This window comes from Molothrus aeneus, chromosome 2 (genome assembly GCF_037042795.1).
Source record: "Molothrus aeneus isolate 106 chromosome 2, BPBGC_Maene_1.0, whole genome shotgun sequence".
Lineage (NCBI taxonomy): Eukaryota > Metazoa > Chordata > Aves > Passeriformes > Icteridae > Molothrus > Molothrus aeneus.
Window position 1 is genome coordinate 100,820,566 of NC_089647.1, and position 26,367 is coordinate 100,846,932.

Genomic DNA, 26,367 nt, shown 5'->3' on the forward strand with positions numbered 1-26,367 from the left:
TAGCTGTCCTGGATGGTTTGGAAGGGTTGGGCAGGTCTCCCCTTCCCAGGCTAGGGAACATTTTCTGACATCACCTAACAAACTGCAGACCAGTGGTCTCAAAGCAATACAGAGAGGAAGCAGGAGCAACAGGGTCATCACCTGGATTCCTGCCATAAAGAGAATTTACTAGATGCAAACATCTGGATGGTCCTACAACAGCACGTTAAAGAAAAGATGGGGAAAGGCCAGTTTTCACTGGGAACCTAACCAAGGGAAAATTATTACCAGGACCTAAGACAAAGCAGACAAACATAATCTCCCTCTCTGTGCCATAAGGAGGGAGCAAACTCATGCAGATCACGCTTAAAATGTCCAGCAGCAGCCTCCTGTCTTGAAGCGTTTTGCACCAACAGCTCTAATTGCCTTGCTCATTTATTACTGTTATTAGCTTATAATAATAATCGATTACTTAGAACTGCAGAGCATCTGTTAGCTGGATAAGATGTTCCAATTAATTACTACATTTGACTGTCTCTGCAGGTTTTAGGTCAGGAACACACTGTGGATGCAGTATGTCTTCATGGCATGGCCGAGAGTGATACAGCCAAATTGCAGCCACAGTAGTGCTGGAGTAGAGCAGAAGTTCTTTTCTGTTCTCAGCAGCTCTGCTTTGCAGTTGTCCCAGAGCCAGGCTGATCTTTGCCTGCCATCTTGTGGGCAGGAGAAATCCTGACAGCAGCATGTGAAGGCAGCTCCAGAAAATGTCCTATCATTTTAAAGTTACAAATCTTCATTTTGGCAATTTCCCACCCTCCACAATTTATGGGGCAGCTGTGCAGGTTCAACAGGCAGCTTGTCATGTGCTGCTGTATCTTATTTTCCAAATAATGGCATATATGGGGATGAAATTTTAGTCTGAAATTTACTTTAAACATGTTTATTGTGTCTCAACTCTCTCTTCTATAAGAATTTCATTATCTCTTTATCTGTTTAACCAGGAGCAGTTAAAAATGAAATTTTAGGTCAGAAAACAGCTATGCTAGCAGCAAACATTATTGACTGGACCACAGTTAGTGGAGCAGGTGAATATGTTACCTCCTTTCAGCAGCACTCCATGCAAACAGCAACTATCTGTCACCTAAAATTAGAGATGGGAAGTCCGGGAGTCCATTCTCCCATTCACTTGGAAGGTTCCAGAGACTTGGGACTGATGCTGGAAAAGAACTGAATATTGTGAGCCCATGCTGAAGGAAAACTCCTGTGGGCCTAGGGTGGATAAAGACCTTCCCAGGATGATCTCCTTCTTGCTGGAACCTGAGCATTACCACTGCAACAACCTTCATGATGTCAAGCCAATGCTCAGGACCTAGCACTGCCATGCAGCCAGGGAATAAAATCCCACCTGGAGCTGTGTTTCTGGTTTTTCCCCTCAGAATGATATATTTTATATGGGTAGGATGCAGGCACAGTTATTGCATCTCAACATTTCAAGGCAATAGGAGCTGCAGATTCCTTCTGGAAATCAGGCCTTGGGTCTCAAGTGCCTAGAAGAGAGCTCCATTGTCTCTTGGGATAAATGGTATCAATGTCATTTGGAGGCACTTCAGCTGCAGTGCATATGCTGGGGTGCACGGTATGGGCATTGCTCCTCTGGGCACACAGATGTCCAGTAAGTGCTCCTCCCCTTCAGCTGCAACAAGGATCATTTGTACCAGTCACTGGGGAAGAGAAGAACCTTTGTCTTTGGAGTCCATTGTCCTGTACCTGTCTCTGTTGTGCTGTTAGTAGAGATACTTGTATGTTTTTAACACTTGGAAAGACTTGTGTCTTCTTTCTCATCCAAAACAGAACATCGAAGCCGAGGTGATAACAGAGAGCAAAAAGTCCAAGGCCCCCTTGCTGTGGTGGCTCCCCCCTTTCCTCCCTTCCCTGCCATCTGCAGCCAAAAGAGGCAAGCGATAAAGGACCGGCATTTGCTACCAGTAAGTCTTTCACTACAGCTACCACATACAAATACATTTTTGGCATGGTGGGACCCAGGTGTGGCAGTGCTTCACAAGTGCCCCCTCCCCAAGCCGCTGCAGTACAATAGAGCTGACCTTAAAGACTGTCAAAGCAATACAGAGAGGAAGCAGGAGCAACAAGGTCATAACCAGGCTCCTGGATTCCTGCCATGAAGAGAATTTACTAGATGCAAACATCGGGATGGTCCTACAACAGCACATTAAGGGGAAGGCAAAACCCCAGGGTGGCAGTTTTCAATCAGAAACCTCTTCTTTTTTACCCGTGGCCAGCACACATATGCTCTCATTTACACATTCCTCCACAAGTCCTCCACATTCTCTACTCAGCCTGTAGAGGTAGCACTTTGAGGACCCTCCCATAATTTCAGAAAGTGCTATAATTTCAGCCCTGGCATTAGCATTGCCAGGAGCAAAGAGTTCAAGGGTTTTGAGTGCCAGCTTGAGGCTTGTGTGTGTGCAGGAGGTTCAGGAGCATAACCCCAGCTACAAGAAACCACACTTTTCATAGTCCTGTTTGGCAATGTTCATCTCCATGCAGGTTTTAGATGTTTCATGTCTGACACATGTCCTTGCAAACAGCCAAGCAGGAACTCCAGCTGAAGATCTGGTCCTGTATATCTGTGCTGACTTGCCACTGCTGCATTGATTTGAAGTCAAGTTAGTATTGACAACATGGTGTTTATCACTGTTAAAGGAAACGTGCTAGATTGACAACTTTAACTCTCATTAGGTCCATAATTCCCACTGGCTTCAGCTGGACTTTGGTATTTCTGTGGCTCTGAGTGTTTTACTCACAGAAGTGTCATAGTAGCTAATTTTGCCCTGTACTAAGAGCCATTGCATTATTCAAAAGGTGTAGGTCAGACCTGGACTTGGCTTTTAAGTGAAGCATTTGTCTGATGCCAGCCCTCAGTCAGGTTGTGATAGATCTGCTCTGCATCTGCCAGGTCAGGGACGCTGGCATCTCAAGAGATGCTACACCTGTGAGTAGAGTATAAGCTCAGTGATGATTCAGTCACCACACTGAATCATCACTTACTTAGCTTAAAAATCCAAGTGCATTCATCCTAATCCATTGTATTAACCATATTTAAATACTATAATGCTAAAGCACTGACAGTGTAAAAGACTCAGTGTAAACAAGTCACACCTGCCCAGGGACCAAAACATCAGCCAATCAGTCCATAGGAAAAGTTTTGTTTCTCATTTAAAAAGCATGAAATACATAATAAGATTTGCATTAGTTTGACTGTTTCAGCTTTTTGGCTGCTTACCTGGTTAATTTTGAGGATTACCTGTTTCTTCTTGATAAGTCATCATCAGAGCTAGTGCTGTGGTAGGGTCATTGAAAGGTAAAGGGAAGGTGATGCCATGTTAAGGATCAAAACTAGTTACAGATGATAGTTTGGACAGGCTATTGAACATAAAGCTCTCTTAGTTTTAGATGGGGAACAAGGCATCTCTTTTGAAATTACATACACAGTGCTTAAAGGCCTGAATCTTTGCTGGGTTTGGAAAACAACCAGTGCATTTTATACATTACTTCCATCTGTGGAACACAAAATAATAACAAATAGTGAGCAACTCTCTGAGTCCTCTATTAGTTGACAAAATTAAGTCATGCTGGATGCAGATGTCTTGGCTATATCTGAAAGTCCACCTTTTTCTTTTCAAGAAGGAAAACATTAAACTTTGTGCCCACCCATATCAGACCTCCTTTTGGAAGCAGTGTTCCCCTAAGGAGAGGCAAACAAGAGCTCTTGGAGGGCTGTTGTTCTGTTGATTTCAAGGCATCTGGCAATGTTCTGCTTTGGAAATTGCAAAAACACTGCACCCAGAGTACTTCAAAGTGCCTTGACCAATTTCTGAGAAAACCCCTTGTAAATGGGGCAACTTAAAAATTGAAAGAGAATAAGGCAAGATGAAGATGCACATGAATGTTCTGTCTGGCAGAGATTAATCAGAGACTGTTACAAGACACTGCAACAGTGAATAGCTAATTGATATTGTTCCAGCCTTCATGATATAATGATACCATTACAAGAAAAAGTTGAGGAGGCTGTAATTGGCTAGCTTGCTCTTTTTGGCATAAGATTTTTTGACTGACATCTGCAAAAGTTTATCTGCTTCAGGGACTGCCAGTATTGTTTGATATCTGATTCCAGTTGCTGGTATCAGCAACTCATCCAGGAACTAAAGTTGCTAAATCCACAAGAATTTTTATTCATGGCACATCAGTATGGTGTGTATTCCACTCTTCTGATGCATTGGGAAGGTGCTGAAGGGAGCAATACTACACAACCAAAAGAGCCCCTTTTTGTGTTTCTTTTAAATTAGGAAAGGGATCAAGAAGAAGCTGGGAAATTTTTGAAAGTTACAGGGTCTGACTTTTACCAAACTGGCTATCTAAGTTAAATGCATGTATTAGGATACTCAAATAAGAAACTTGATTTTGAGGAATGTTCATATTACCACTGTGAGACCTGTGGGAACTAACACTACTGAAAGTTACTGAGAACACAGGTCACTTAAATCTGAGTCAAGGTTCCCTATGTGTTTACCTTTTGGCTGCTGCTACCAATTAGGCGGCTATGAGCTCTTGCAAAGATCTTGCATATTGTATTCTAAAACTAGAGAAAATCAATCACAACAGATGAAAATTCACTTTTAATCACAGCTCTGTTTACAGGGAGAAAGATGCCAAAGTCCCACAAATTCCAAGAAAGGACAAATGAATTCAAGGTCAAAGCAAGTAATGCCAATATAAATAGGTCTGGAAAGATGTTTTGGACTGTTCCATAACAAGATCATTTTGTTGTGGAGAAAAAGTAGAGAACCAGAAATGGAATAGGTTCTTTCATGTCTACTTTTGTTACAGGAAATGCCCTGATTTGGCTGATGAAATGTCCACTAAGCCCAAAGGCCAGAAGGGGATCCTTGAGGACAGAGAATAAGAACAGGGCATGGTTTTGCTGTTTATTGTCCCATGATTTATCCTTCCAGTTTCATACAGAAACTGGTTACAGAGTTCCTGGGCCAGAGAACAAACAGAATAATAGCCACCAAAGAACCTCTCTGAGTTGACTGTGAGACTTGTTTAATCCAATTTTTTAGCAAATTTACACCTGCAGCTTCAATAGCATCCTGAGACAATGACTTTAAAAATCTGTTTGAAAATCCAGCTTTTGTTTGTTTCAAACCCAGTATCTCATAATTTCATCAAATCCCTTCTGGTTCTCAGACTAGGAAAAACAGTAAGCATTGCTTTCTCATGCCCTTTCTCCATGCTCCTCATGGTTTTGCACACATGACTTCATTTAACTTTCCTATCAATTCCAGTAATTCATTTTTAAAGCTGAAAAATTGGCATACTTAGTCTCTCTCTACACTAAAGACATATAGAACCAAACACATTTAAAAGTATTATTAATTCAGGCATTTCTGCCAATGAAGAAGAAGAAAAACTCAAATTAAACCAAAAATAATCTGAGGAGAGTATGAGAAAGTTATGGACTTGCTAAAATGAGGAAAATATTTCTTACATATGTTCCCATGACAACCCTGCCTGTAGCACTGCTGAGGCCAGTCAGTGAGTGTGAAGATGCTGTGTCATTCCAGCTGCATTTCAGACTTCTCTTTAATTTTTTCTGCATTTCTTCTTTCCTGGATTTCCCCAAGTCCAGCCAGCAAGGCTCTGAAATTTCTGTATTCCAGTTCAGAGTGTTATGGGACCACACTGTCTCCATCCCCACATGGCACAGCTATTATAATAAAACCAAGGAGATGGAGCAAGGAATTCAGTATTTGGAAATCTACACTCACAATTGCACAAATTTCAGAGTCAGTTTATTCATAATTATAATCTGAGCAGGAATCTAAGGGACAAGAAGCAGGAGGGTTTTTTTTCCAGACAGGGTTTTTCTTCTCTCCCTGATGCCTCAGCTAGAGCAAATGTGAAGGGAAAACAATGCATTGGGTAATTTTATTCCATCTCCTTGCCATTTCAAAAATATTCCCTGTGGTCTGCTTTAGGATGCTTTGTACAGCAAAGGGAAGGAAGTACAACTGAATATACTAATTTTCACAGAGTTTTCTACTGAAGCCAGATGAAACCTCAGTAAGAAACAACTGAGTTAAGGGACAGGCATGAGTTGGGCTGTGCACTTTCTGTGTGCAAATCCTGCCTGAAGCTGTTAGAAATAAAACCTACCTGACTTTATTCATCAGACTGAACTTGTATAGCACCATTTGTGCAATGAGCCTAATAACTACTACCTGTATTGTGGGATGTTTATTTTGTGCCTTTGTCTGCTGAAATGCCATGTGTGGTATGACTTCTGTCATGAAACATGTCTCAGTTTTGTCTTTACCTTGTCAAAACACCAGAGCCATACATTAATTGTTAAAGGATTGTAAGTGCTTTAGCTGATCGCATTTGTGATGCTCCAAAAGAAAAGAAAACACCCTCAAGCAGATAAAAACTTGAGGAGAATGAAACATACAGAAATATAAACATTGGGAGCAGGCAGGTGAGCAGGGTTGTGATTTGCAGCAAAAATAGCACTGCCAGAAATATTCCCATTATTTTCTCTTCAGCATCAGTTGACTGTATAAAAACGCTGCTGTATAGTTATGAATTTCTAATTAAGTAGTCAACTGTGCTCTGAAAATACTGGAAAGCTGGTAGCTTTTTATTAGTGTTTCTTCTCCTTTCTCTAGACCCTCTAGTTTTTCTACCATGTAAATAAATACCATTTTCCTTAACTGCTGTGAGTTAAGGAAGCAGCAGGCTCTCCCTTTCACAGGCAGAGAGAGGGATACACAGAGGTTTCAGCCAGAGCCCCAGGAGTCAGTGCTGTACCCATGTGAATGTGGGATTGAACACTACTTAACACTTATTCTACATGTTGCCTTTTCAGTGCATGAATGACTGTTCTTAAATGAGGTGTCAGGATGTGCTGTACACCTTATTTCTGTGCTTCCACAGGGTGAGAGCAAATTGTATTTATGTTTGCTGGAGACAAAGAATATATAATGCTTGCAGATGCTGAAGCAACATGTTGATGCTCTGCTTGGGTGAATACTACCCACTGTATTCATAAGGTTATCCTGGGAGGGAAATTTCCCCCACCTACTGCAATAGAAGCCTGAAGTTAGAAATAATATTGATCCCTTATGCTTTTTGTTAGCTGCAGCTTTTAGGCAGCAGGAGTCAGAAATAATCCTCTGGAGAACAGCATTGTGTAGCAGCGTGCATCAGCCACCTCCCGCCCTCACCCAGGCTGTGCCAGCCCTGTGCTGCTGGGGGCTGTGACTCTGCCACCTAAATCCCTTGTGAGATAACACCTTGCCTGCCTGATCAAACACAGCTGAGGGGGAAGGAATCAGCGCAGCCATGTCTAAATTCAACAAACACGTTGAGGATAAATGCTCTTGATGAGGCTTTAGCATTCTCCATCTTTAATTAACTGAGGAAAAATTGTTTATTTATTCTTGGGTTTATGTTTTTCCTATCACCATTGCACTGTGTTCTATAGGCCCTGTGCACTAACTTTGAAATTCCAGAATCTCCTGTAAGGTAATCACTATAGGTAAGGCAGGCTCGGTACATGATATAACACAAATTATGCTTCTTGAACCAATCTTTCCTATATGTTGAAAATGCTGAACACCAGTCATGTCTCAGAGCTTGGGGGGATGGAAAAGAGAAGAGGGGCAGAAGTGGCATTTTTGTCCTGTTATTGACCCATTCATTTTTTTCTCCAGATCCCAGCTCTGGGACAATAAATGGGGCAGACTCATAACTTGCCAGGCTGTCAAGTTTGTCGACTGCTGATTTGCTTCTTTGTCACTGTCCTGATGATACTTTAAGGTTTTAATTAATTAAAAAATGATTAATGATGAGTCCTGACTTGCATAAGTGCTAGTAATGCTCTTCCTAAAATCAGGGTGTGAGTGTTTAGGAATGCTTCATCTCAGCCCAAGCTGAGTGCTGAAGGAAGGTGAGCTGAATTGCTCCTCAGCAGAGCCACTGGCTCTTTCTCTACAGGGGAAGCTCTGTTGACCAGTCAGACTTGGACATCTGACTATTTTGTTGTAGCACACACAGACCAAAGATTTCACATTGAAGTGACACAGAGCACTGAGGAATCAGGTCACGTGCATATGCAACAAGATTTTTACTGCAAGGCAGTTTCAGGAGCACAATAGCACCTCTGCAAGTGAGGTTGATGGGATAGCTCAGGAAATAAAAATGCTCACATATGTCAGTGACAAATCCCTATTCAAGCAATTATGCACCAGTTTAGTTTCAAAGCAATCTTAGCCCATTAAAGAAAAATGCACACTTAAAAGTATTCTGGCTTTGTATTTAACAGAATGATTATCACTGTTTCTGTTTGCCAAGCACACCCCCACACAAAAGAAATTCACTTTTAAAACTGCCTAACTTCAGATTTGCCCATCAGACCAGAACAGCCTTGAGTTTATAATAATAATTTCTTGCTTAATTATGTGTTTACTCAGGACATTTAGAGATATTCTGGTTTCCTGAGTGAATGAGAATTTTTGAAAAGCAGCAGCTCACTCCCTCCCCCAGCATGGAGGTGTTGAAATGCTGAGGCTGCTGCTCTGTGCCAGCATGCCTCAGCTGCCCCAGTGACAGGCACCACATGGGAACAGGCACTAAGTGACCTCAGGACCCTTTGGCAAGGCACTGGTAGGACCACCTTCCTCAGGAGCACAACTGTGACAGCAGAAACTGAAATTTTGCTGGTCACCTTCATTTTTTGTCCTATCTCTAATGATAAGAACTCACCTAGGAAGTTTGTCCTGCCATGCTTAAGCAGGGACCTGAGCCTCGGGCACATCAAAGGATGGCTGTAGGTATTTCTCAGACAGGAAACAGGTGTTTCCTCAGAGGCAGCTGGCAGAGTGGCACATGGTGAGGTAGGGAAGTGCTGCACTGATGGGACAGACAGATGGGACAGACAGATGGGTAACCATACCTTGCTTATCTGACTGCAGCCCACACTGCTATCTCTGAGAGCAAAGTTGAGGTTCTGCTGTTGATGTCATGGACAGGTTTGCCCCTGAGTGGCTTTTGCATGTACCTGTGCTTGAAGCTCAGGGCAGGAGGTCCCTCCTGTCCTCTTCTCTTTGTGCACTGACAATCACAGGCCATGGGATATTGCAAAGATTTTCATATCCTGAACTCCTGTCACCTCAGCAGCATTAGTCTCCCTGTGTCCTGACCCTCCCTAGAGATCTTCTAGCACCTTGCATGAGGAAGTTGAATTTCAAACATCCTGGTACTTGCAGTCAGTCTGCTTAGAGCAGGTGTCTGGAAACTTACTCAGAAGACCATGCTTGGGTATCTGAGGAGTAAGTAGACTGAAATTGTGGATGTATTCAGTATCTCCACAGCCTCTGCTGCATGAACAGAGGTGCTGCTCCTGAGATAAGAACTTCTCCTAGCTTGGGAGAACTGGTTTTCCACGGGCCTGGGCAAAAACTAAGCTGCTAGAAATGTTCACTGGGAACAGCTCTCTTTTGATTTCTCCCACTCTGGTCTCCTGTAATCCTTATGGACAGCTCATCTGGAGGCTTTCCATGGGCACACAGGAACTGGGGAAAAGCAGGTGTTGCATATCTAGGAAGAGAGTAGGATGAGATGCAGGAATAGGCCTTTTGAGACTCGCTACAACTTTTTATCTTGAGAGGAGACCATATAATGCAAAGTCCTTCAGAGTCAGGTTTGTTCATCTGTCACAGTAGTGTTGATAATGATTGATAATGACTGGGAGGAAAAACACTGGTAGAATTATCTGGCAATATTAGTCTAACAAATGCATGGAGAAATAATAACCCCTACCAAGAAATACACGCTAGAGATTTCCAGAGTTGTCAACAGACCTGTTTTATCTCTTTTTTTTGTTTCCTATTTCAAAAGAAGTCAGTTGTCCTTCACTCCTTGATTTTGAAAACTGGACATTGCCACAAACAAACCAGAGTTTCTGACAGAAGAGGATTTTGGAGGTGTAGGGATTCACCAAGACCTAGGACATTGTGGCCATTGCTATTTGTCCTTTCAAGTGTAACAAAAAGTGACAAAAAGCCAATTGGTTGTTGTCATCTTGGCACAATGAATGCAAACTTGGAGAAATAGTGATATCATCAGAAACACATAGTAATCAATGTATTTGATAAATTACCATCAGCATCATTATTTATATCCATTTGCCTTAACCGAAGAAAAAAATTGAAAAAAAATCCCTTACATTATGAAATAATTTACATTTATAACGTAATTGGATATGTATCTTGCACTGCTTCAGCTCCAGGCAGAAGACAGTTTGAGTTACCCAATCAATACAAGGCATTCTTGGGACAATTCCAGCATGTCTGTACAAGGAGGCTGAACCAATTTCACTGCAGTTTTGTCTAATTCAAGTAAGCAAAACCAATACAGACTTCACAGGGATCCAAACCAATCTGTTGTGGGGCATAAACCCATCAATAGGAAACAGGGTGAAAATCTCTGCTCATTTTGGCTCTGATGCTAATTTATCTAGATAAAAATTATGTGCTTTTACAAGAATTGTTTTGTGTATGTTTTTAATTTTAATTTTTTTTTTTTTCAAATTTCACATTTATAGTTTAACAGAACCCGTTCGCCCTCCCCAATTGAGTGTTGCCACATGACCCCCTGGAGTAGAAAGGTACTGGAAAAACAAGCAATCCTCAATTAACAGCCCTGTCTCACTCTTCTCCCTTCCAGATCCTAACCCTTCCTCTTGCTTGCTTTTCACTTGCTAACTTTACTGCGCTAAAAGAAGCCATTTCTGTTTTTCTCATGTCAGTAAGACACAATAATAACTTTTTTCCCCCATTCTGTCATTCTTCCCACCTTGGATAGGTTTCAGGAGCTCAAGGCCACAAAGCTGCCTCCTCCTATCACCTCCTTTAAAAAGCCTGAACTCAGACAGACTCAATAGCGTTAGCAATTGCATTTAATTCTCTTGCCATGTTTTGCAACTGCCCCTTGTTTTTTCCTAAACGGTAGGAAATGGTTTGGACAATGCCACACCAACAGCAGGTATTTATTCTCTGGCCATTTGGTGATGCCACAGCTTGGAGAGTAGGAGCTCTGGCAGCCAGCTTTGTCCAGCACTTCTTTGTCATCCAGGGAAGGATGAATTCGGCAACAAATGCAGCGTGTGTGTGTGAGTGTGTGTGTGTGTGTGAGTGTGTCCATGTGCCTCTGCGTGCGTGCAAGGGTGCGTTTTTTGCATGCATGCATCAAACTTAGGGCGGGGGGGGGGAGTTACCTAGGAAACAAAGTCTTTTGTGCTTGAAGTTTATATGAGCTATTCACGTCTGCCTGCCGGGAATCGGCACAAAAGCTGCAGGCAGAAAGAAGGCTGCAATGTTTGACTGAAATCCTACGTGGGAAAAGAGGGTTTTCTGCGGGCGGGAGAAGAAGAAACCTGTGTTGTCTTGGGTCTGGGGGTGCTGCAGGAGGTGACACTGACCAGGTAAGTGCCTCTGACAGTTTAAACAGTAGCTGCAGAGTTAAGGTCTTTAATGCTTTTGGGGCCGGGACATAAATGCTGTTTGTCAAGCCTGAGATGGTTAATTCCCTCAGGATTTGTGAGGAGCCTGGGCGGAGGAATGGCAAAAGTACAATGGCAGAAAGGGCATGATCCTGCAGTGTTCAACACCCACCTGCTCAATGCTCTGCCATGGCAATGTAGAGCAACATTTTATTTTTGCCCTGTTTGCTACCGAAACTAACACTGGCAAATAAAGTGTAAACAGCAGGCATGAAGGAGGGAAGGCTGGTAGTTAAGCAGCTGGGAATTCAAGACTGAAGAGAAAGCCTGTCTGAAAGGGATTGCACTTCATTTCTAAAAAATGAGAGGCAGGCAGATGTCCTGAGCTGGCCAAAGAGTTGTCACAGCTTACAGAAGAATGTATTAATGGAAGAAGGGAGGGAAATTAGGCAGAAGAAGGTAAAGGTAAGTTTCTCCCCTCCGTCCCTTCTAAACAAAACAGAAACTTTTTTTTTTTTTGCAAACAAAGAGACTCCCCCCCCCAATCCAAGTTGGCAGCCAGCACCACACGAAAATGCACTTGCTTTATTTCTCTTTACAAGACAGGGTATTGGGGGATTTGTTGTTTCTTCCAAAAGAAAACAAACCGTCTGTGTTTCTTTCATGCTGTTTACTTTTCTCTCTGTTTCTTCATCTTCAGCATCTAGTGCTTCTTGTAGTATGATATAAAAATATGCATGGTTTCTAAACAATCTTTTTAATTTCTTCTGGTGGTGAATACTCTTTTCTTTGGTTGTTATCTCCCTGTCCCAGCACTGTCAACACCTGCCACTTCCCACCTCACAGCTGTTGGATGGCCGTACTATGGTCTGCTCTTGGTCTGTGTTAGTACAAATGAAATGCAAATGGTTATTCTGAAATATGGATGGGTCTTCTTTAAAACTTTGGACCTTCTGATGCTTGAATGAATGGTTATATGAGGCCAGTTGCAGTTGCAAATGAGAGCCCACATGTCTAATGCTTGTGGTAACTGAGGACACGCTCGCCATGGCTATGCACGAATGCAGGATGTGCCCCTTCTGACAGAGGAGATGGCCTGTAAATGTCACTGTAAATGTGCTGACTTCCAGTATGCTGAGGTGTTTTTCTCCTATTAGCAGGATGCTAGGTTTCCATTGGAGAATGGCTGGTGCTGTGTGACTTAGAACGATTCCTTCCTGCTTCCCTGTAATTGATTTCTGATTTGTGTGTCTGCTTTGTTTCAAAATTAGCCTTGTGTGCCTGAGTGGGAGACACTGATTTTGGATGTATTCATTTGCAGTCTCATCCACCAGAGGACGAAGATACAGATGTCATGCTAGGGCAGAGGCCGAAAAATCCAATACATAATATCCCTTCTACACTGGATAAACAAACCAATTGGAGTAAAGCACTACCTCTCCCAACTCCAGAGGAGAAAATGAAACAAGATGCCCAAGTGATTTCTTCTTGCATTATCCCCATCAATGTCACTGGTACAAATCTCTTCTATTTCTTTTTGTATTTATTGCATGGTTCAAGGGAGGTCAAGTACTTATTTTGTTTAATTTATTTGAAGTCATGAGATTGTGCAGTCTTGGGGCAAAGATCCTAGCCTGAAGATTTAGTTTCTGAAAGACAGTGGGCTAAATTCATCCCTTATGCGTGACTGCTGGAGTCACTGAAGCTGCATCTAGGATTAGTTTGGCCCATATTTTCAGTCATGTTATATGGTGTAACATTACCCTAGTTCCCTGTATAAACAATGTACTTTTGTTGTGTATATAACCTACAATCTGTATTAACAAAGACCTCAAATAACTTTTTGAATGTAGCTGACTGAAATAATGCAGAAAGCCACCAAAATTAATCATATGATTATCATGTGTAGCAGGAGAAGAGAAACTAGAGAATGTAGGCTACTATTTGCAGTGCTTTAAACATGCAAGGCATGAATGTGTAGCATGCAAACCATCGCTCTGAGATCTCTTTACATGCAGCTATGCTGAAGGTATAGTAATGGCATTTTCTTTCATTTCTATAATGTTTGGATATATTTGACTAGATTTATTTGAAGGAGAACTTGTTCATAGAAGCAGCAGGTATATAACTTATTAAATGTGATAGATTACTTTTTTCCAGAATCAAAAATCAGGCTGTTTTTCTCTTTCTCTTTTTCTCTTTCTTTCCTTCCAGAGGGCTATGGTAAACATAAAGTTGATCTGAATTTTCCTCAATAATATTTTCAAGTACCAAGTTTTGATTAACTTAGGAGCATAAAGTGGGCTTTCACAGTTATGGACTTCAATGTAAACAATCAGGAAAAAAGAAGGGGGTTTTCAGTTAACCTTCATTCTCCAGAAAAAATATTTTTATTTAATTCTGTTTTCCCAGTAACTGGGGAGTTGGGGTAAGGTCACAGCCCCTCACGTCCATTGCTCTTCCTCATGTCTATCAGTGGTGCACAAACCTTCCTGCAAGACAGGCTGTAGGATTCACCATGGTGCTGGAGAGAGTTGTATGCCCACAGTCCAGCTCCAGCTCACAACCAAGGCTTTTGGGCTTACAGCATCACGGTCACAAGTCCCCATCTGCTCCACCGTCAGCTGCATGACTCCTCCCAGTGACAGTAACAGTCCCAGCTCCCCTCTGTCCTGGCAGAGGAGGTGACACTGCACAGTGCCACCAGCCCTGCCTCCCTGCGGAGGTGGCAGCCAGGAGTGGGTGTCCCTTTCTCCAGGACAGTGCTCTGGCCACAGGAGGACTGGCAGCTGGGTGGCAGGACTGCCTGCATACACCCTGCTAGGCTGCAGGTCACCAGCCAGCTGGTCAAGGTCATAGGCTGGGCACTGCCTCTGGAAATCCCCACAGAAAGTCATAGATTATGTGGCATATTTCCATTAGGTAAAGCTGGTGATAAAATGATGCTCCTTCTAGTTTCAATACAGGACCCTTACCCCAGAGCAGGCTTTCTAACAGGGCTAGTGTCACCTAGTGCAGCCAGAGGGCAGTTAGGTCTGGGACCAATGTTAACTTTTCCAGTAATAGCCATTTTTGCCTAGACTCCACCTGCCATACATTGGAACCAAATTTCCACTGATCAGTTTTACAGATCAAGAATGGTATGTAATCTTCTGGATGTTTATGTGTATCATTCTCATTAGCACTAATGGGAATAATTTGTATGCATCACGGGGAAGAAATACCCTCTTCCACTTCCTTCTCGGAGATGACCCCCGTGCATCTGGCACACAGAGCATGTTCAGCTAACTCACAGTTGCTGGAAAACCAGCAATGATGCTGATTGATTTTTTGTTTCAAAAAGTTTGCTTTTAGTTCTCTGGTTTTGTTTTTTAAGCTTCTCCCAACCCTGAGAAATGTTCACTTTTTTGAAAATGATTGTTGTTGGAGTTTACGGCACTTTTGTTCCATATTAAAGAAAGTTCTTCCTCTGCTTATTCCAGGGGCATTGGTGGTTACAGGACATCTGTCTGAAGCCTCTATTTCACTGTAGTAGATTTCAAGAAGAACTTTTACAAGAAAGTTACTTTTTAATGTTTTACATTGTTATGTAATGTAATATGTATGTGTATGTCTGTGTATAATTATGTTTTCTATAATTATACGCTATTAAAATAGAGCTTCTTATCAGGATTTCTTTTTCCTTTTGTTTGCTTTAGTTTGTTCGTTCTTCTTAAGATTACAAACCACTGTACCAGCAATCCTTATGTTAGTGTTTTTATGGACCTGGCACATTTTTTCCAACCTGTCCCATGTCAACTTTAGAGAGCATGAGTGAGCGTACAGTTGTGCAAAAAGCCAGCGCAGATGGACACTGGCCTTCTGGTCAGTCTCCTTTTAACTTTTTTTTGACTAGACAGAGTAAAATCAAACTGAAAGACACTTCCCTTTGTTAATGCCATGGAAACATAAAGAAATCAATGAATTCTCATCTATTCTGTATGAAGGTGGTCAACAAACAATAAACAAATGTACTCAAGATCTTGTGCTTTTAAGTCTAAACTGAGGATCTTGATTGCATGACCTGAGCAGACTCCCACCGTGTGCTGGGCACACAGGAAAATCAGGCCACTTCCTGATGTATGCAAGTAAATGGCAGCTCCCTGTTAGTGTCACTCTCTGTCATGTGTCATTGTCACAGAGAATGCTCTCTAAACTTGCATGGTGACTTGGCCCCATTTTAGCTGTCTCCTTCCTTTTTGAAATGTTAGCTCCCTTGGCATATTGGTCTCCTAAGAAGCACCCAACAACTGCAATATGGCATTAGAACCTTAAAATGTTTTCTTATGCTTATTTGCTTAAAATAAGTCAGGCTACAGGTGAACAGATAATGCTTTGCAGATAAGTTACTGTCATTGTCCCTATGACAGATAGATAAATAGCTATAAGAAAGATGGCCTGCTACCAAGAGCTCTCTATTTGCTTTCCTGATTTTCTTTCCTTTTTCTGTTCTTTTTCTTTTCATGCCTTCTGTTATTTTTGGCAGACCAGGCTGCTGAGGGGGAGCTGGAATTAGACGTAAAACTGTGATATACTGTGATATAATTTACATAAGAGCTACATAAGGGCTCCCTTATGTTTATTCACAGGCTTAATCCAAGCTCACATACCTCCACTGTGTTCCAGCCATGAAAATTTGTTTACTATTTCTAAAGGCTAATGAGACCTATTTATGGGTTGCAGGAGTTGGTTTTGACAGAGAGGCTAGTATACGCTGCTCTCTTGTTCATTCACAATCTGTACTACAGCGGAGACGAAAGTTGAGGAGGAGGAAAACCATCTCTGGCATCCCCAGAAGAGTGCAACAAGAAATAGGTGTAGTATAAATACAAATCTTCCATAGATAGCTTTCTAACCAACTTAAATTGCAGGGATATGAGCTGGTAGCTAGTCTTCCAAAGAAACAAAACCTTGAAAGTGTAAATACTTGTAGAATTTAGGAATGACATGTTTTGTTCTTTTGATTTACTACAGTAAGAAAAGCTATATTACTCCATATGGCCTTGAAGGACTGGGGGCCTTACTGAGTAATATAGATGTACATGTTCTGCTCTTATTGTGTAAATGTTAATCGGTTCTTTTTTTCTTTTTCATTTTATTTCTGTTATGAACCCATAGTTATGTGCATAAAAAGTAACTAGATTAAGTGAAAGTTTTTTCTTGCATCAGGGGAGTTTAAGGTAAAGAACTGACAGATGTTACTCCACAAAGTGATGATGAGTTGTCACAACAGCTGCATAGCTTAGATGAGTGCTTGAATATCCACCATAGATACAGCTGCTGGTACTCTACGGGAGTTTTGCTAAACATGCTTTTTATTTATCATACTCCTCAATTCCTTCCTAGTATTCTTTATCATCAAGAATATTTGCCTTAAATCTACCAAATTACCTCACTTTTTGTCAGGGTAAATTAGGAGCAACTCTGTTGAAGGCAAATTCAGAGTGAAATTCTTATTAACTCAAAACAAAACTAACAGAATTGCTATTTCTTAATATTCATCTGCACCTGAAGATGGCTCTGGTGTTTCAGTCGGTTGCCATGAAACTCTACTAGAAACAAGAAATGTGTTTATCATAGGGAATAAGTAATCAGAGAACCTATGAATGAAAGATTCTTATGTATTGCAAATATTCTTGATAGTAAAGAAGCAGATAATGGAAATACTGAACAGACAGGAAGGAGAAACAGAATTATTTTTAGAAGCTTATGGAGTATTTTGTCCAGCAGCCACTCCCAAAAACTTTAAGTAGCTGAAATAGTCATAAGAACTGAAAACTTAGTATTTGTCGTACTATTTAGCTCAGCTTATTCTCACATTGAGAATGCATTGCAGAAGTCATGTTGTAGGACTAGAATTTCCCTACCTCACCGGCAGGAGATCTGCCTTATAAATTCTTTATACAAAACTTAAATTTGGTCCAGTGCTCAGAAAGATTAAAAAATAAAGAATACAGAAGATAATATCTTCTTGGGTTGCTCCGCGGGTTGTCTCATGCCAGGAAATGTGGAGCTCTCTCCCACTCACCCAGCTTTCCATGTGTCCTAGATTCAGACGAGTCACCAGTGGCGAGAGAGCGCAATGTGATTGTGCACACAAACCCAGAATTCCCTGGCTCCAGCAACAGGAGGTTGGGGACCCGGGATTCGGAGTGCCAGACAGAAGAAATCCTGATAGCTGCTCCCTCCCGGCGACGGATCCGTGCCCAGCGGGGGCAGAGCGTTGTCGCCTCCCTGTCCCACTCCACTGGCAACATCCTGGTGCTGGCAGACAACGGGGATGCGGTCTTTGCTGCCGCTGTGAGCAACCGCATCCGCTCGCGGAGCCTCCCCCGCGAGGGCGCCCGGGCCAACGAGGGCCATCAGGATGCCACTGCCAAGAGTGCAGGGTACGAAGCAGAGCACTTCCTAGCTGGTCAGGAGAGGATCCCGAAAAAGGGGAAGGAGATCTTGAGCAAGCAGGGTTCACAGGAGCCCATTGGTTTAACTTGTCCTCAGCACCTGCATAGCCCCGAGCACAGCATCAGCGAGAGGGGGAGATCGCGGCTGTCAAGGATGGTCGATTCAGGCAGCTGTGAAATTTCATCCAACTCAGACACCTTCGGGAGCCCAATTCACTCCATCTCCACAGCAGGAGTCCTGCTCAGCAGCCATATGGACCAGAAAGATGACCACCAGTCCTCCAGTGGCAACTGGAGTGGGAGCAGTTCCACGTGTCCCTCCCAGACATCTGAAACCATTCCTCCTGCTGCCTCTCCTCCACTAACAGGCTCTTCACACTGTGACTCCGAGCTGTCACTCAATACCGCTCCCAATGCCAACGAGGACTCCAATGTCTTCATCACAGAGCAGTTTGGTGACCACGCAGACAAGGTCAGGGGCCACAGGGCAAGCTCCTTCACATCCACTGTGGCAGATTTACTGGATGACCCCAACAACAGCAACACAAGCGACAGTGAGTGGAACTACCTGCACCATCACCATGATGCCTCCTGTCGCCAGGACTTCAGCCCTGAGCGCCCAAAGGCAGACAGCCTGGGATGTCCTAGCTTTACCAGCATGGCCACCTATGACAGCTTCCTTGAAAAGACTCCCTCTGACAAGGCAGACACTAGCTCACACTTTTCTGTGGATACTGAAGGATACTATACCTCCATGCACTTTGACTGTGGTCTGAAGGGTAATAAAAGCTATATTTGCAACTATGCAGCCCCAGGCTCCGAGAGTGGCCAGACTGGGAGTGTGACTTCCAGCCTTGCTGACTATGCCTGGCAGGAGTGCGTGAGCCACAGGAGGCAGGCACGGCAGTGCATCTCACTGAAGAAACCAAAGGCAAAGCCAGCCCCACCAAAACGCAGCTCGTCTTTGAGGAAATCAGAGGGCAGCACCGACCTTCCTGACAAGATAGAACCAAAGATCGGTGGTGGGCAGCATGTCTCTCACACTGCCAGGGAGATGAAGCTGCCCCTTGAGTTTTCAAACACACCTTCCCGAGTGGAAGGCCCCAACCTGCCAGCCAAGCAGGAGCTTCCCTGGCCAAACCAGGATGATGGCGGGTTAAAGGACACTCCATTTGACACCGCCAGTATCCCCTCCTTTAAAGATGAAGGTGCTGAACAACCTCACTATGCAGACCTCTGGCTTCTGAACGACTTGAAATCTAGCGATCCTTACAGGTCCTTGTCCAATTCAAGCACTGCTACGGGTACTACAGTCATAGAGTGCATCAAGTCACCAGAGAGCTCTGAATCCCAGACGTCTCAGTCTGGGTCACGAGCTACCACCCCATCCCTCCCCTCTGTTGATAATGAGTTTAAGCTGGCCTCCCCAGAGAAGTTGGCAGGGTTAGCCTCACCCTCCAGTGGGTACTCCAGCCAGTCAGAGACGCCCACCTCTTCTTTTCCAACAGCTTTCTTTTCGGGACCGTTGTCTCCAGGGGGGAGCAAGAGGAAACCGAAAGTTCCAGAGAGGAAGTCATCACTGCAGCAGCCGCTCTCAAAAGATGGCACTGCCTCAGTGAGCAAAGACCTCGAACTTCCAATTATACCTCCTACTCACCTTGACCTAAGTGCTCTTCACAATGTCTTGAGCAAGCCCTTCGCTCACAGGCACCAGCTGCATACCTTTAGCCACAGCAAGCAGAGCGCGGTCGGGGACGCCCTGCAGCCCGGCCCTCCCTCTGCCCTCGCCATCACACCCTCCGTTCTAAAGTCTGTCCACCTCCGGGCAGTCAACAAGCCTGAAGGAGTGAAACATAAAGGCAGTACCCCAGACCTGCTCTGCATACAGGAGACCACCTTGATGGCAACTGAGGTCTCTCCAGGCAAAATGAGGCCACTCTTAGCTAAAAAACCAGTATCACGCCAGTACTCTACAGATGAGGCCATAATGCTGTACATTGACACTTCCCCAGCAGAAGCAGGCCCTGGAAAACCACCTTTAGAGAAAAGCTCCTCTTTTGGTGGGCAGAATAGCTGTGAGAGAGAAGCTGTAACTTCAGCAAGCATGGGTCTGGTTGAAATCAAACCTGGGAACGAGCAAACACACCTGGCCACTGAACGCTTGCCAGAAAGCTCTCCGAATCAGACATGTGCCGTCCCCATAGATGGCTTTCAGAAGGGCTCAGCTGTCCCCACAAGTGATGATGAAACAAAGAAACCTGTCCAGGGAGCAGAAACAGTGCACGATCTTCAGCAAGTGCAGGCTGAGCAAGAGCTCTCCACAGGCAGCGAGGGGAAGGTGGAAGTTGGGGCCATGGATGAAAGCCCAGCTCAGGCTGAGGGACCAGCCATCACCCATCAGTTTAAGCACGAACCCGACGTAAGCCACCATGTGCCTGGGAATATCAACTATGAAGCAGAGACGGCAGCAGTAGATTCACTCAGTGAAGAGGGTTGCAAGCAGGAAAACGATATCACATCAGGTATCCCAACCAAAAGTGCCTCTGATGACAGCAGGGCAGACGAGACAGTGGGCGGCGCAGACGAGCCTTCGCTGAAAGGTCAGTTGGGAATTCTGTGTCATACCCAATGAGGTGGTTTTGGATGGGATGGTCGTGGAATCAAAGCAGAGTGGCACATCAGCTTCCCTCTGTAGGTTTAAGCATAGACACCCCCTGCTTTGTCTGTTAGTTGGCCAGCTAGCCAGCTCACAGCTATTTACACTTTTCCAAAGTATTCAGACTGCATTTTATTTCCTCCCTTTTGCTACATTTCAGCTGAAAAGATCAAAGTGAGGAGCACTGGCCGTGGGTACAGGAGAGTTTGATTATCACAACTATAACGTAAATGGGAGATCTTGTTTCAGTGCTCCTTTTATGGGAATATCCAATATGGAACAGACATGACTTTTAGACTAGAGGGAAAAGGCTGTATGGGGGTATTGCCCACTCAGTTGTGAGCGGAGCTGGTGCCTCCAACTGGCAGTGCTGTTGCAAAGTGCAGTGGAGTCTGACCAATAACGTGGCTTTTCTCCTTTTTTAAGAGTCTTCTCCAAGCGATGAGTCCGTCATGTCTCCACTGAGTGAGGAGTCACAGGCTGACACTGAGGATGCCTTTGTGTCTCCAAACAAACCCCGCACTACTGAGGATCTGTTTGCAGTCATTCACAGGTGACCAACCTTGTGGCAATGGGCAATGGTCACATGCATCCCTGCACAGCTGTCCACTAACAATAGCTGCAGGATGGTTATTCTATGTTTAAGTCTTGTCCTCAAACTACGTTCTTCAGTTAACTCAGTTTCATTTTCTAAAAGGCAGCATTAAAACATGTTTTATTATGGCCTGGAGTGCAGTCTGAGTATCTTCATGGCATGTGTGGGATGCTTTACAGATAAAAACATCAAGCTGTTCTCTCTAACCAACATACACATTGTCAAAGCAAACTACCTGCAATGGTTCCTGTCTTCTGCCTACCAGTCCACCAGCTCTAGTCTGGTGAATAAATTGTTGCAGGGAGAAGGGTATGAAAAGGTATCTCTTCAATTTTAGAGTATTTTGTAGTCAGCTGAAATTTGGGATCACAACTGAAATTGAAATTTTCTGATACTGAATAGATTATGCTGCATATTATTATTGCCTAAATTTCTGTATGTATTGTCTTTACAAAGACTTGGTTGTGCATACACTGTCTTGGAAGAGGCTGGGTAGTGTTGAGAGGGACTCTGCAGCTCAGTGCCATGAGATACTGATAGCCTCCAGTATTTTACAGAGGACTTGAGAGAACTCTGGCTAAATATGAAAGCATCTGTAAAACTCCAGAAGAGCGCTAAGCATTATAGTACAAAAATAATGTATGAAAGAGTTCTCCTTTGTGTTTTTACAGATCAAAAAGGAAAGTTCTTGGGAGAAAGGATTCTGGAGACCTTTCCGTAAGAAACAGATTGAGAGCTTCATCTGGGACCAGCAGCCAGCCTCCCACCAGCAGCACACTGCCTACCAGCAACATGCCACCAGCCAGCAACGTGGGCACTCCCATCAGCAGTCAGAGGTCCCCCGGGCTCATATACAGGAATGCCAAAAAGTCCAACACATCCAATGAGGAGTTTAAGCTACTGCTCCTTAAAAAGGGCAGCCGATCTGATTCCAGCTACAGGATGTCTGCCACAGAAATTCTGAAAAGTCCAATTCTGCCGAAGTCTCCCGGAGAGCTGACAGCAGACGCCCTTCAAAGCACGGAAGAGTCTCCTCCCACAACAAGCCCTGATGCATTATCGCCGCTCTCCCCCTGCTCCCCCAGGGTCAACACAGAAGGATTCTCCTCCAAGAACTTCCCCATGTCAGCATCGTCGCGGGTGGGGCGGTCGCGGGCCCCACCGGCGGCCAGCAGCAGCCGGTACAGCGTGCGCTGCCGGCTCTACAACACCCCCATGCAGGCCATCTCCGAGGGGGACACCGAGAACTCGGACGGCAGCCCCCACGACGATCGCTCTTCTCAAAGCTCTACATAGGCTGTGTGGGTGCCAGGACCGGGCTGCCAACACCACTCGAGCTCTTAAGGATGTCAGCGTTAGAGGCCAATGCTGTAGCAATCACAAAACAAAAGGAACAAAAAGAAGAAAAAGAGAACAATCACAGGGCAATATCAATGCTTCGAAATGTGTTTGTGTTTGGAAGACACTGGGGAAACAAAAGGACTACAGCTGTAGCTATTTATTACACTACATTTTCTAAAAGGATGAAGAAATGCTATGCCTGTTCCGTTTTCTTTTGGCTTCATTTGGTTTATCCCACTCTCATTTCCATTGTCACTGTAGATTTCAAGACTATTCACTTTCCATAGAGTTAAAGGTGACTTTGGGTGGGTTTTTTTCCCAGAAGCTGCCCATCTATAGAAACAAATCCCTCACTGTAGTGCTTCCCTAGGGAGAAAACAAAAACAAAAACAAAAACAAAAAAAGAAAATGCTCTTGAGAATTGGTATTTTTCTACACTAAAATGAGCTGAAACAAACTTTAGAAAAAATTAACAAACATATGTAAATATCATATTTTTGATAAAAATTTGTAAATAGAATTATCAAAAAGTGGACATGGCAAACGATTTACTGCATAACAGCTTTGTTTATAGAAGACGAATTCAATTGTAATAACTGTATTCTGTGAATACCATTTTCATATCAAACATGAAACATGGCCACCAATAACTACTTTCAGTGTGACAGGCCTGAAAGATGGCATTGAGCAGTGGAAAGCAGGAATTTTCCAACTTAGTTAAGGAAATGGAAAGGCTGACTGTGAGGGGATTAAAGAAACCATTTGTCTTTCTAAGGCGGCTCTAAAGCAGCTAACTGGAAAGCAGAGCTGGGAGGGTTACCATGAGGATTGGTGGGGAAGATGAGTGTGTTTCTGATAGAACAAAGCTGGGTCTGATGCTAAGCCCCAAAGGGTCCCACCCCACAGCCTCCCCTGGGCCTTTATTCTTGCAGGGATTGCTTCAGAGAGGATAGATGTGAGAGGAAACAGTACTTAACTTTCATATTCCTATTAGGCTATTGGGATACATAACACAGTCATAACCTGGTACCTATAATCTTTAAACACAATTAGTTTCTGGTTCGTAAAGGAAACAAATAAATTATAAGCATGCAAGAAGCGCTTTCAATTTATCAGTAAATATCTGCAATGAGTTTTCAGTGAAGCTTTCTCTTTGTGCTGATGAGATTCATGCTACCTAAATATTTACAAAAATGACACTGTGAAAACGTAGCTGGGAAATAGGTATGTGTATGCATTATTTATATTCATTGCTGAGCTGAGGAGGGGAAAGCTTCAGTTCATTGTGCCAGCCACGTACAGTAGGGATCTTGTCTGGGTTTACCAGAAACACAGAACAGGGTGAGGGACTGGGTTGGGGTGGGAAAGGAGATAAATCAAAGTAGCTGCTTTGATACAAATGAAGGCAGGGAGATAAAAGCTGAATTACTTGAAGTTACTTGAATATTCTCATCTTAAAACCACAAGAACCCATGAGTTGCTTTATACTTTTAATTTTTAAACAGAATAAAACCAACAGGCCTGATTCTCCTTTGGGCCACCAAAATTTCCACCAATGTAGCCCCATCTGTGCCACTTAGAGGACAAGGCCCTCTTTAGCCAAAACTCATGCAGTTGACATTGGTTGCTGTAGTATATGGTTAGGAAAAGAAGAAAGGTTAGTGCAGAGAAAATAGTGAAGGAAGAATGGAGTATGCAGTAGGACAGGTCAAGTAGGATGGCAGAAAGAGCATTCTTTGGTATAAAGGAATCAGCTAAAAGCTGGCTTTAAGCATAAGTAAAGGACTGGAGGCGGGATGTGTGAATTCAGTTTTGGGTTGTTTTTTTTTTTTTTAATCATGTAACGCATAAAGCTGAGAGTTATTAAAAGAAGGTAGATCATATTTTAAAGAGGAAGGTTCTATCTAAAACTGTTACAATTTCAAGGATTCAAAGCAAATCAGAACCATTTAACATATCCAAAATGTTATTCCCCAGAAGGTCCACATCTGATGTTGTCTAGTGATTACCACAAGACATGTATTACTCAGTTTCCCACTGTCCCCTCCTGTGTAGCCTGGTTGCATTCAGTTGATGAGGTAGAGTCACTGTGTATGTGATAAGTGTGTTGGGATGAGCAGTGATCCATCAGTTGAAGGGCTGCAAAATCGTCTAAAATAGTTTTTAAAAACATAATGGGAGAAAGGTTTTGGAAACAAAAGGCTAATCACATTAGTAGCTTAGGTAGGAAAATAAGTCTGAATACAAGTGAAGTGGATGATTGAGAATGTTTTAGGATGAAATGCTTAGCATATAACAAACCACCTTCTGGAGAATATGAGAAAAGCTAGTTTAGATAATGGGCAGAAAATCCTTAGTTTGTCATCTTCAGTCATTTTCCACAAAAATTTTACCAGAAGCACTTTTACAAAATGCTTAATAGTCCTGAGTTAAATAGTCATTCAAAAAAGTAAAGAGAATACAGCTGAATTGACTTTGATGATACCATTGTTTATTACCAATCAATAACTTCACAGACACCCTAAATAAATATGTATACACTAGGTTGGGTTTTTTTTACCAGAATAATGAGGCAATATTTCACATACAGAACAAACACAAAACAATCCCACTGGAGTACAGTCTCCTTTTGCTTAATTTTCTAATTTATATTTAGCAGATTGAAACCCAAACAGATTCCAAATTCTCTATGAACAAAAGAGTAGAGAACAAACATGGGAGTCAGAGGAAGATGAATGGCAGGGAGACCTGTAGCATTCTAAGTGTGCCATTAAGGCACCAGAGGACAGGCCACAGAGCGAAGGGAACATCACTCACCCCTTGAGACAGGGTACAGGACGTGCCTCAGGTAACTGCTGAACCGTCATTTCAACCTACTGTTCTGTTGCTTGCACTGATATTATGAAAATTATTTCTTAAGTTATGCAGCTGTGTTCTGAAAAATAACATCTTCCCCTTTTCTTCTTTGTTTTTTTTCTTTTTTTTTTTTGCCTTTCTGTTTTTGTTGTTGTAGCAGCATAGAGGGCGAGGGATAGTTGTAGCAAATAAAGCATATGTTTGCTTTTGCCAAAGGTCAGTGATTGAGTGCATTTGCTGCAATGGTGGCAGATAGAGAAATACTGTAGGTTATGACTTAAAGAATTTTAAAAAATTTAAGAAGGTTACAGTGTAACTATTTTGGTACTAGCACCAGTTCATGCTGGCAGAAAAGACAATGGTTTATGGACTTGCATCCATTTTGTATTTTTGTAATATTTGTAAATACGAACTTTTTAAATTGTTGCAAATATGGTTTCTTTTGTAAAATGTTTTCAAAGTTTACATTAAATCCAAGCCTTTGTATATTTTAGAGCTGTGCAACACTTTAAGTCTTGTATTTATTTTTAGTAAAAACGGTGACAGTTTCATTGTGAACCCCTCTCAAAAAATGTGTTGGAAAAGTTTGATTACCTAGAAAGTGTGTATAGAAACTGCAAATAAACGTGACTGCAATTAAATCACACGTTCTCTTTACTTTCTTGTTATGAGATGTGAAGTCTAATCTACAGACTACAAGTATGCTATTTCCCAAGGTCACCTTCAGCACATTACCATTTCAAACCTATTTAATTCTGCTTTATCTTCTACTGATTTTTCATAAATTGAGTAAAGAAAAAATGTCTATTCAAAATGTCACTGACTTTAAGTGCCCACCAGTACAACTTTGCCAGAATCTAGTAACTGCTGAATTCGCCCCATGGCTTTTACAGGTAAGAAGAAGCCAAGAGAAAAAAAG

General features: G+C 42.8%; 1 protein-coding gene across 1 annotated transcript in view; it reads left to right on the top strand.

Moving 5' to 3' along the window:
* The window catches only part of NHS (NHS actin remodeling regulator), a 244,140-nt gene extending 218,051 nt beyond the window's left edge, over positions 1 to 26,089 (top strand). The window contains exons 3-8 of the mRNA XM_066545394.1: positions 1,831 to 1,964; positions 12,882 to 13,074; positions 16,283 to 16,414; positions 17,649 to 20,600; positions 21,083 to 21,209; positions 21,923 to 26,089. Of these exons, the coding sequence (XP_066401491.1) occupies positions 1,831 to 1,964; positions 12,882 to 13,074; positions 16,283 to 16,414; positions 17,649 to 20,600; positions 21,083 to 21,209; positions 21,923 to 22,547 (4,163 nt within the window). The 3' untranslated portion in view covers positions 22,548 to 26,089. The remainder of the gene's footprint in view (positions 1 to 1,830; positions 1,965 to 12,881; positions 13,075 to 16,282; positions 16,415 to 17,648; positions 20,601 to 21,082; positions 21,210 to 21,922) is intronic.
* The last annotated feature ends 278 nt before the right edge of the window (positions 26,090 to 26,367 follow it).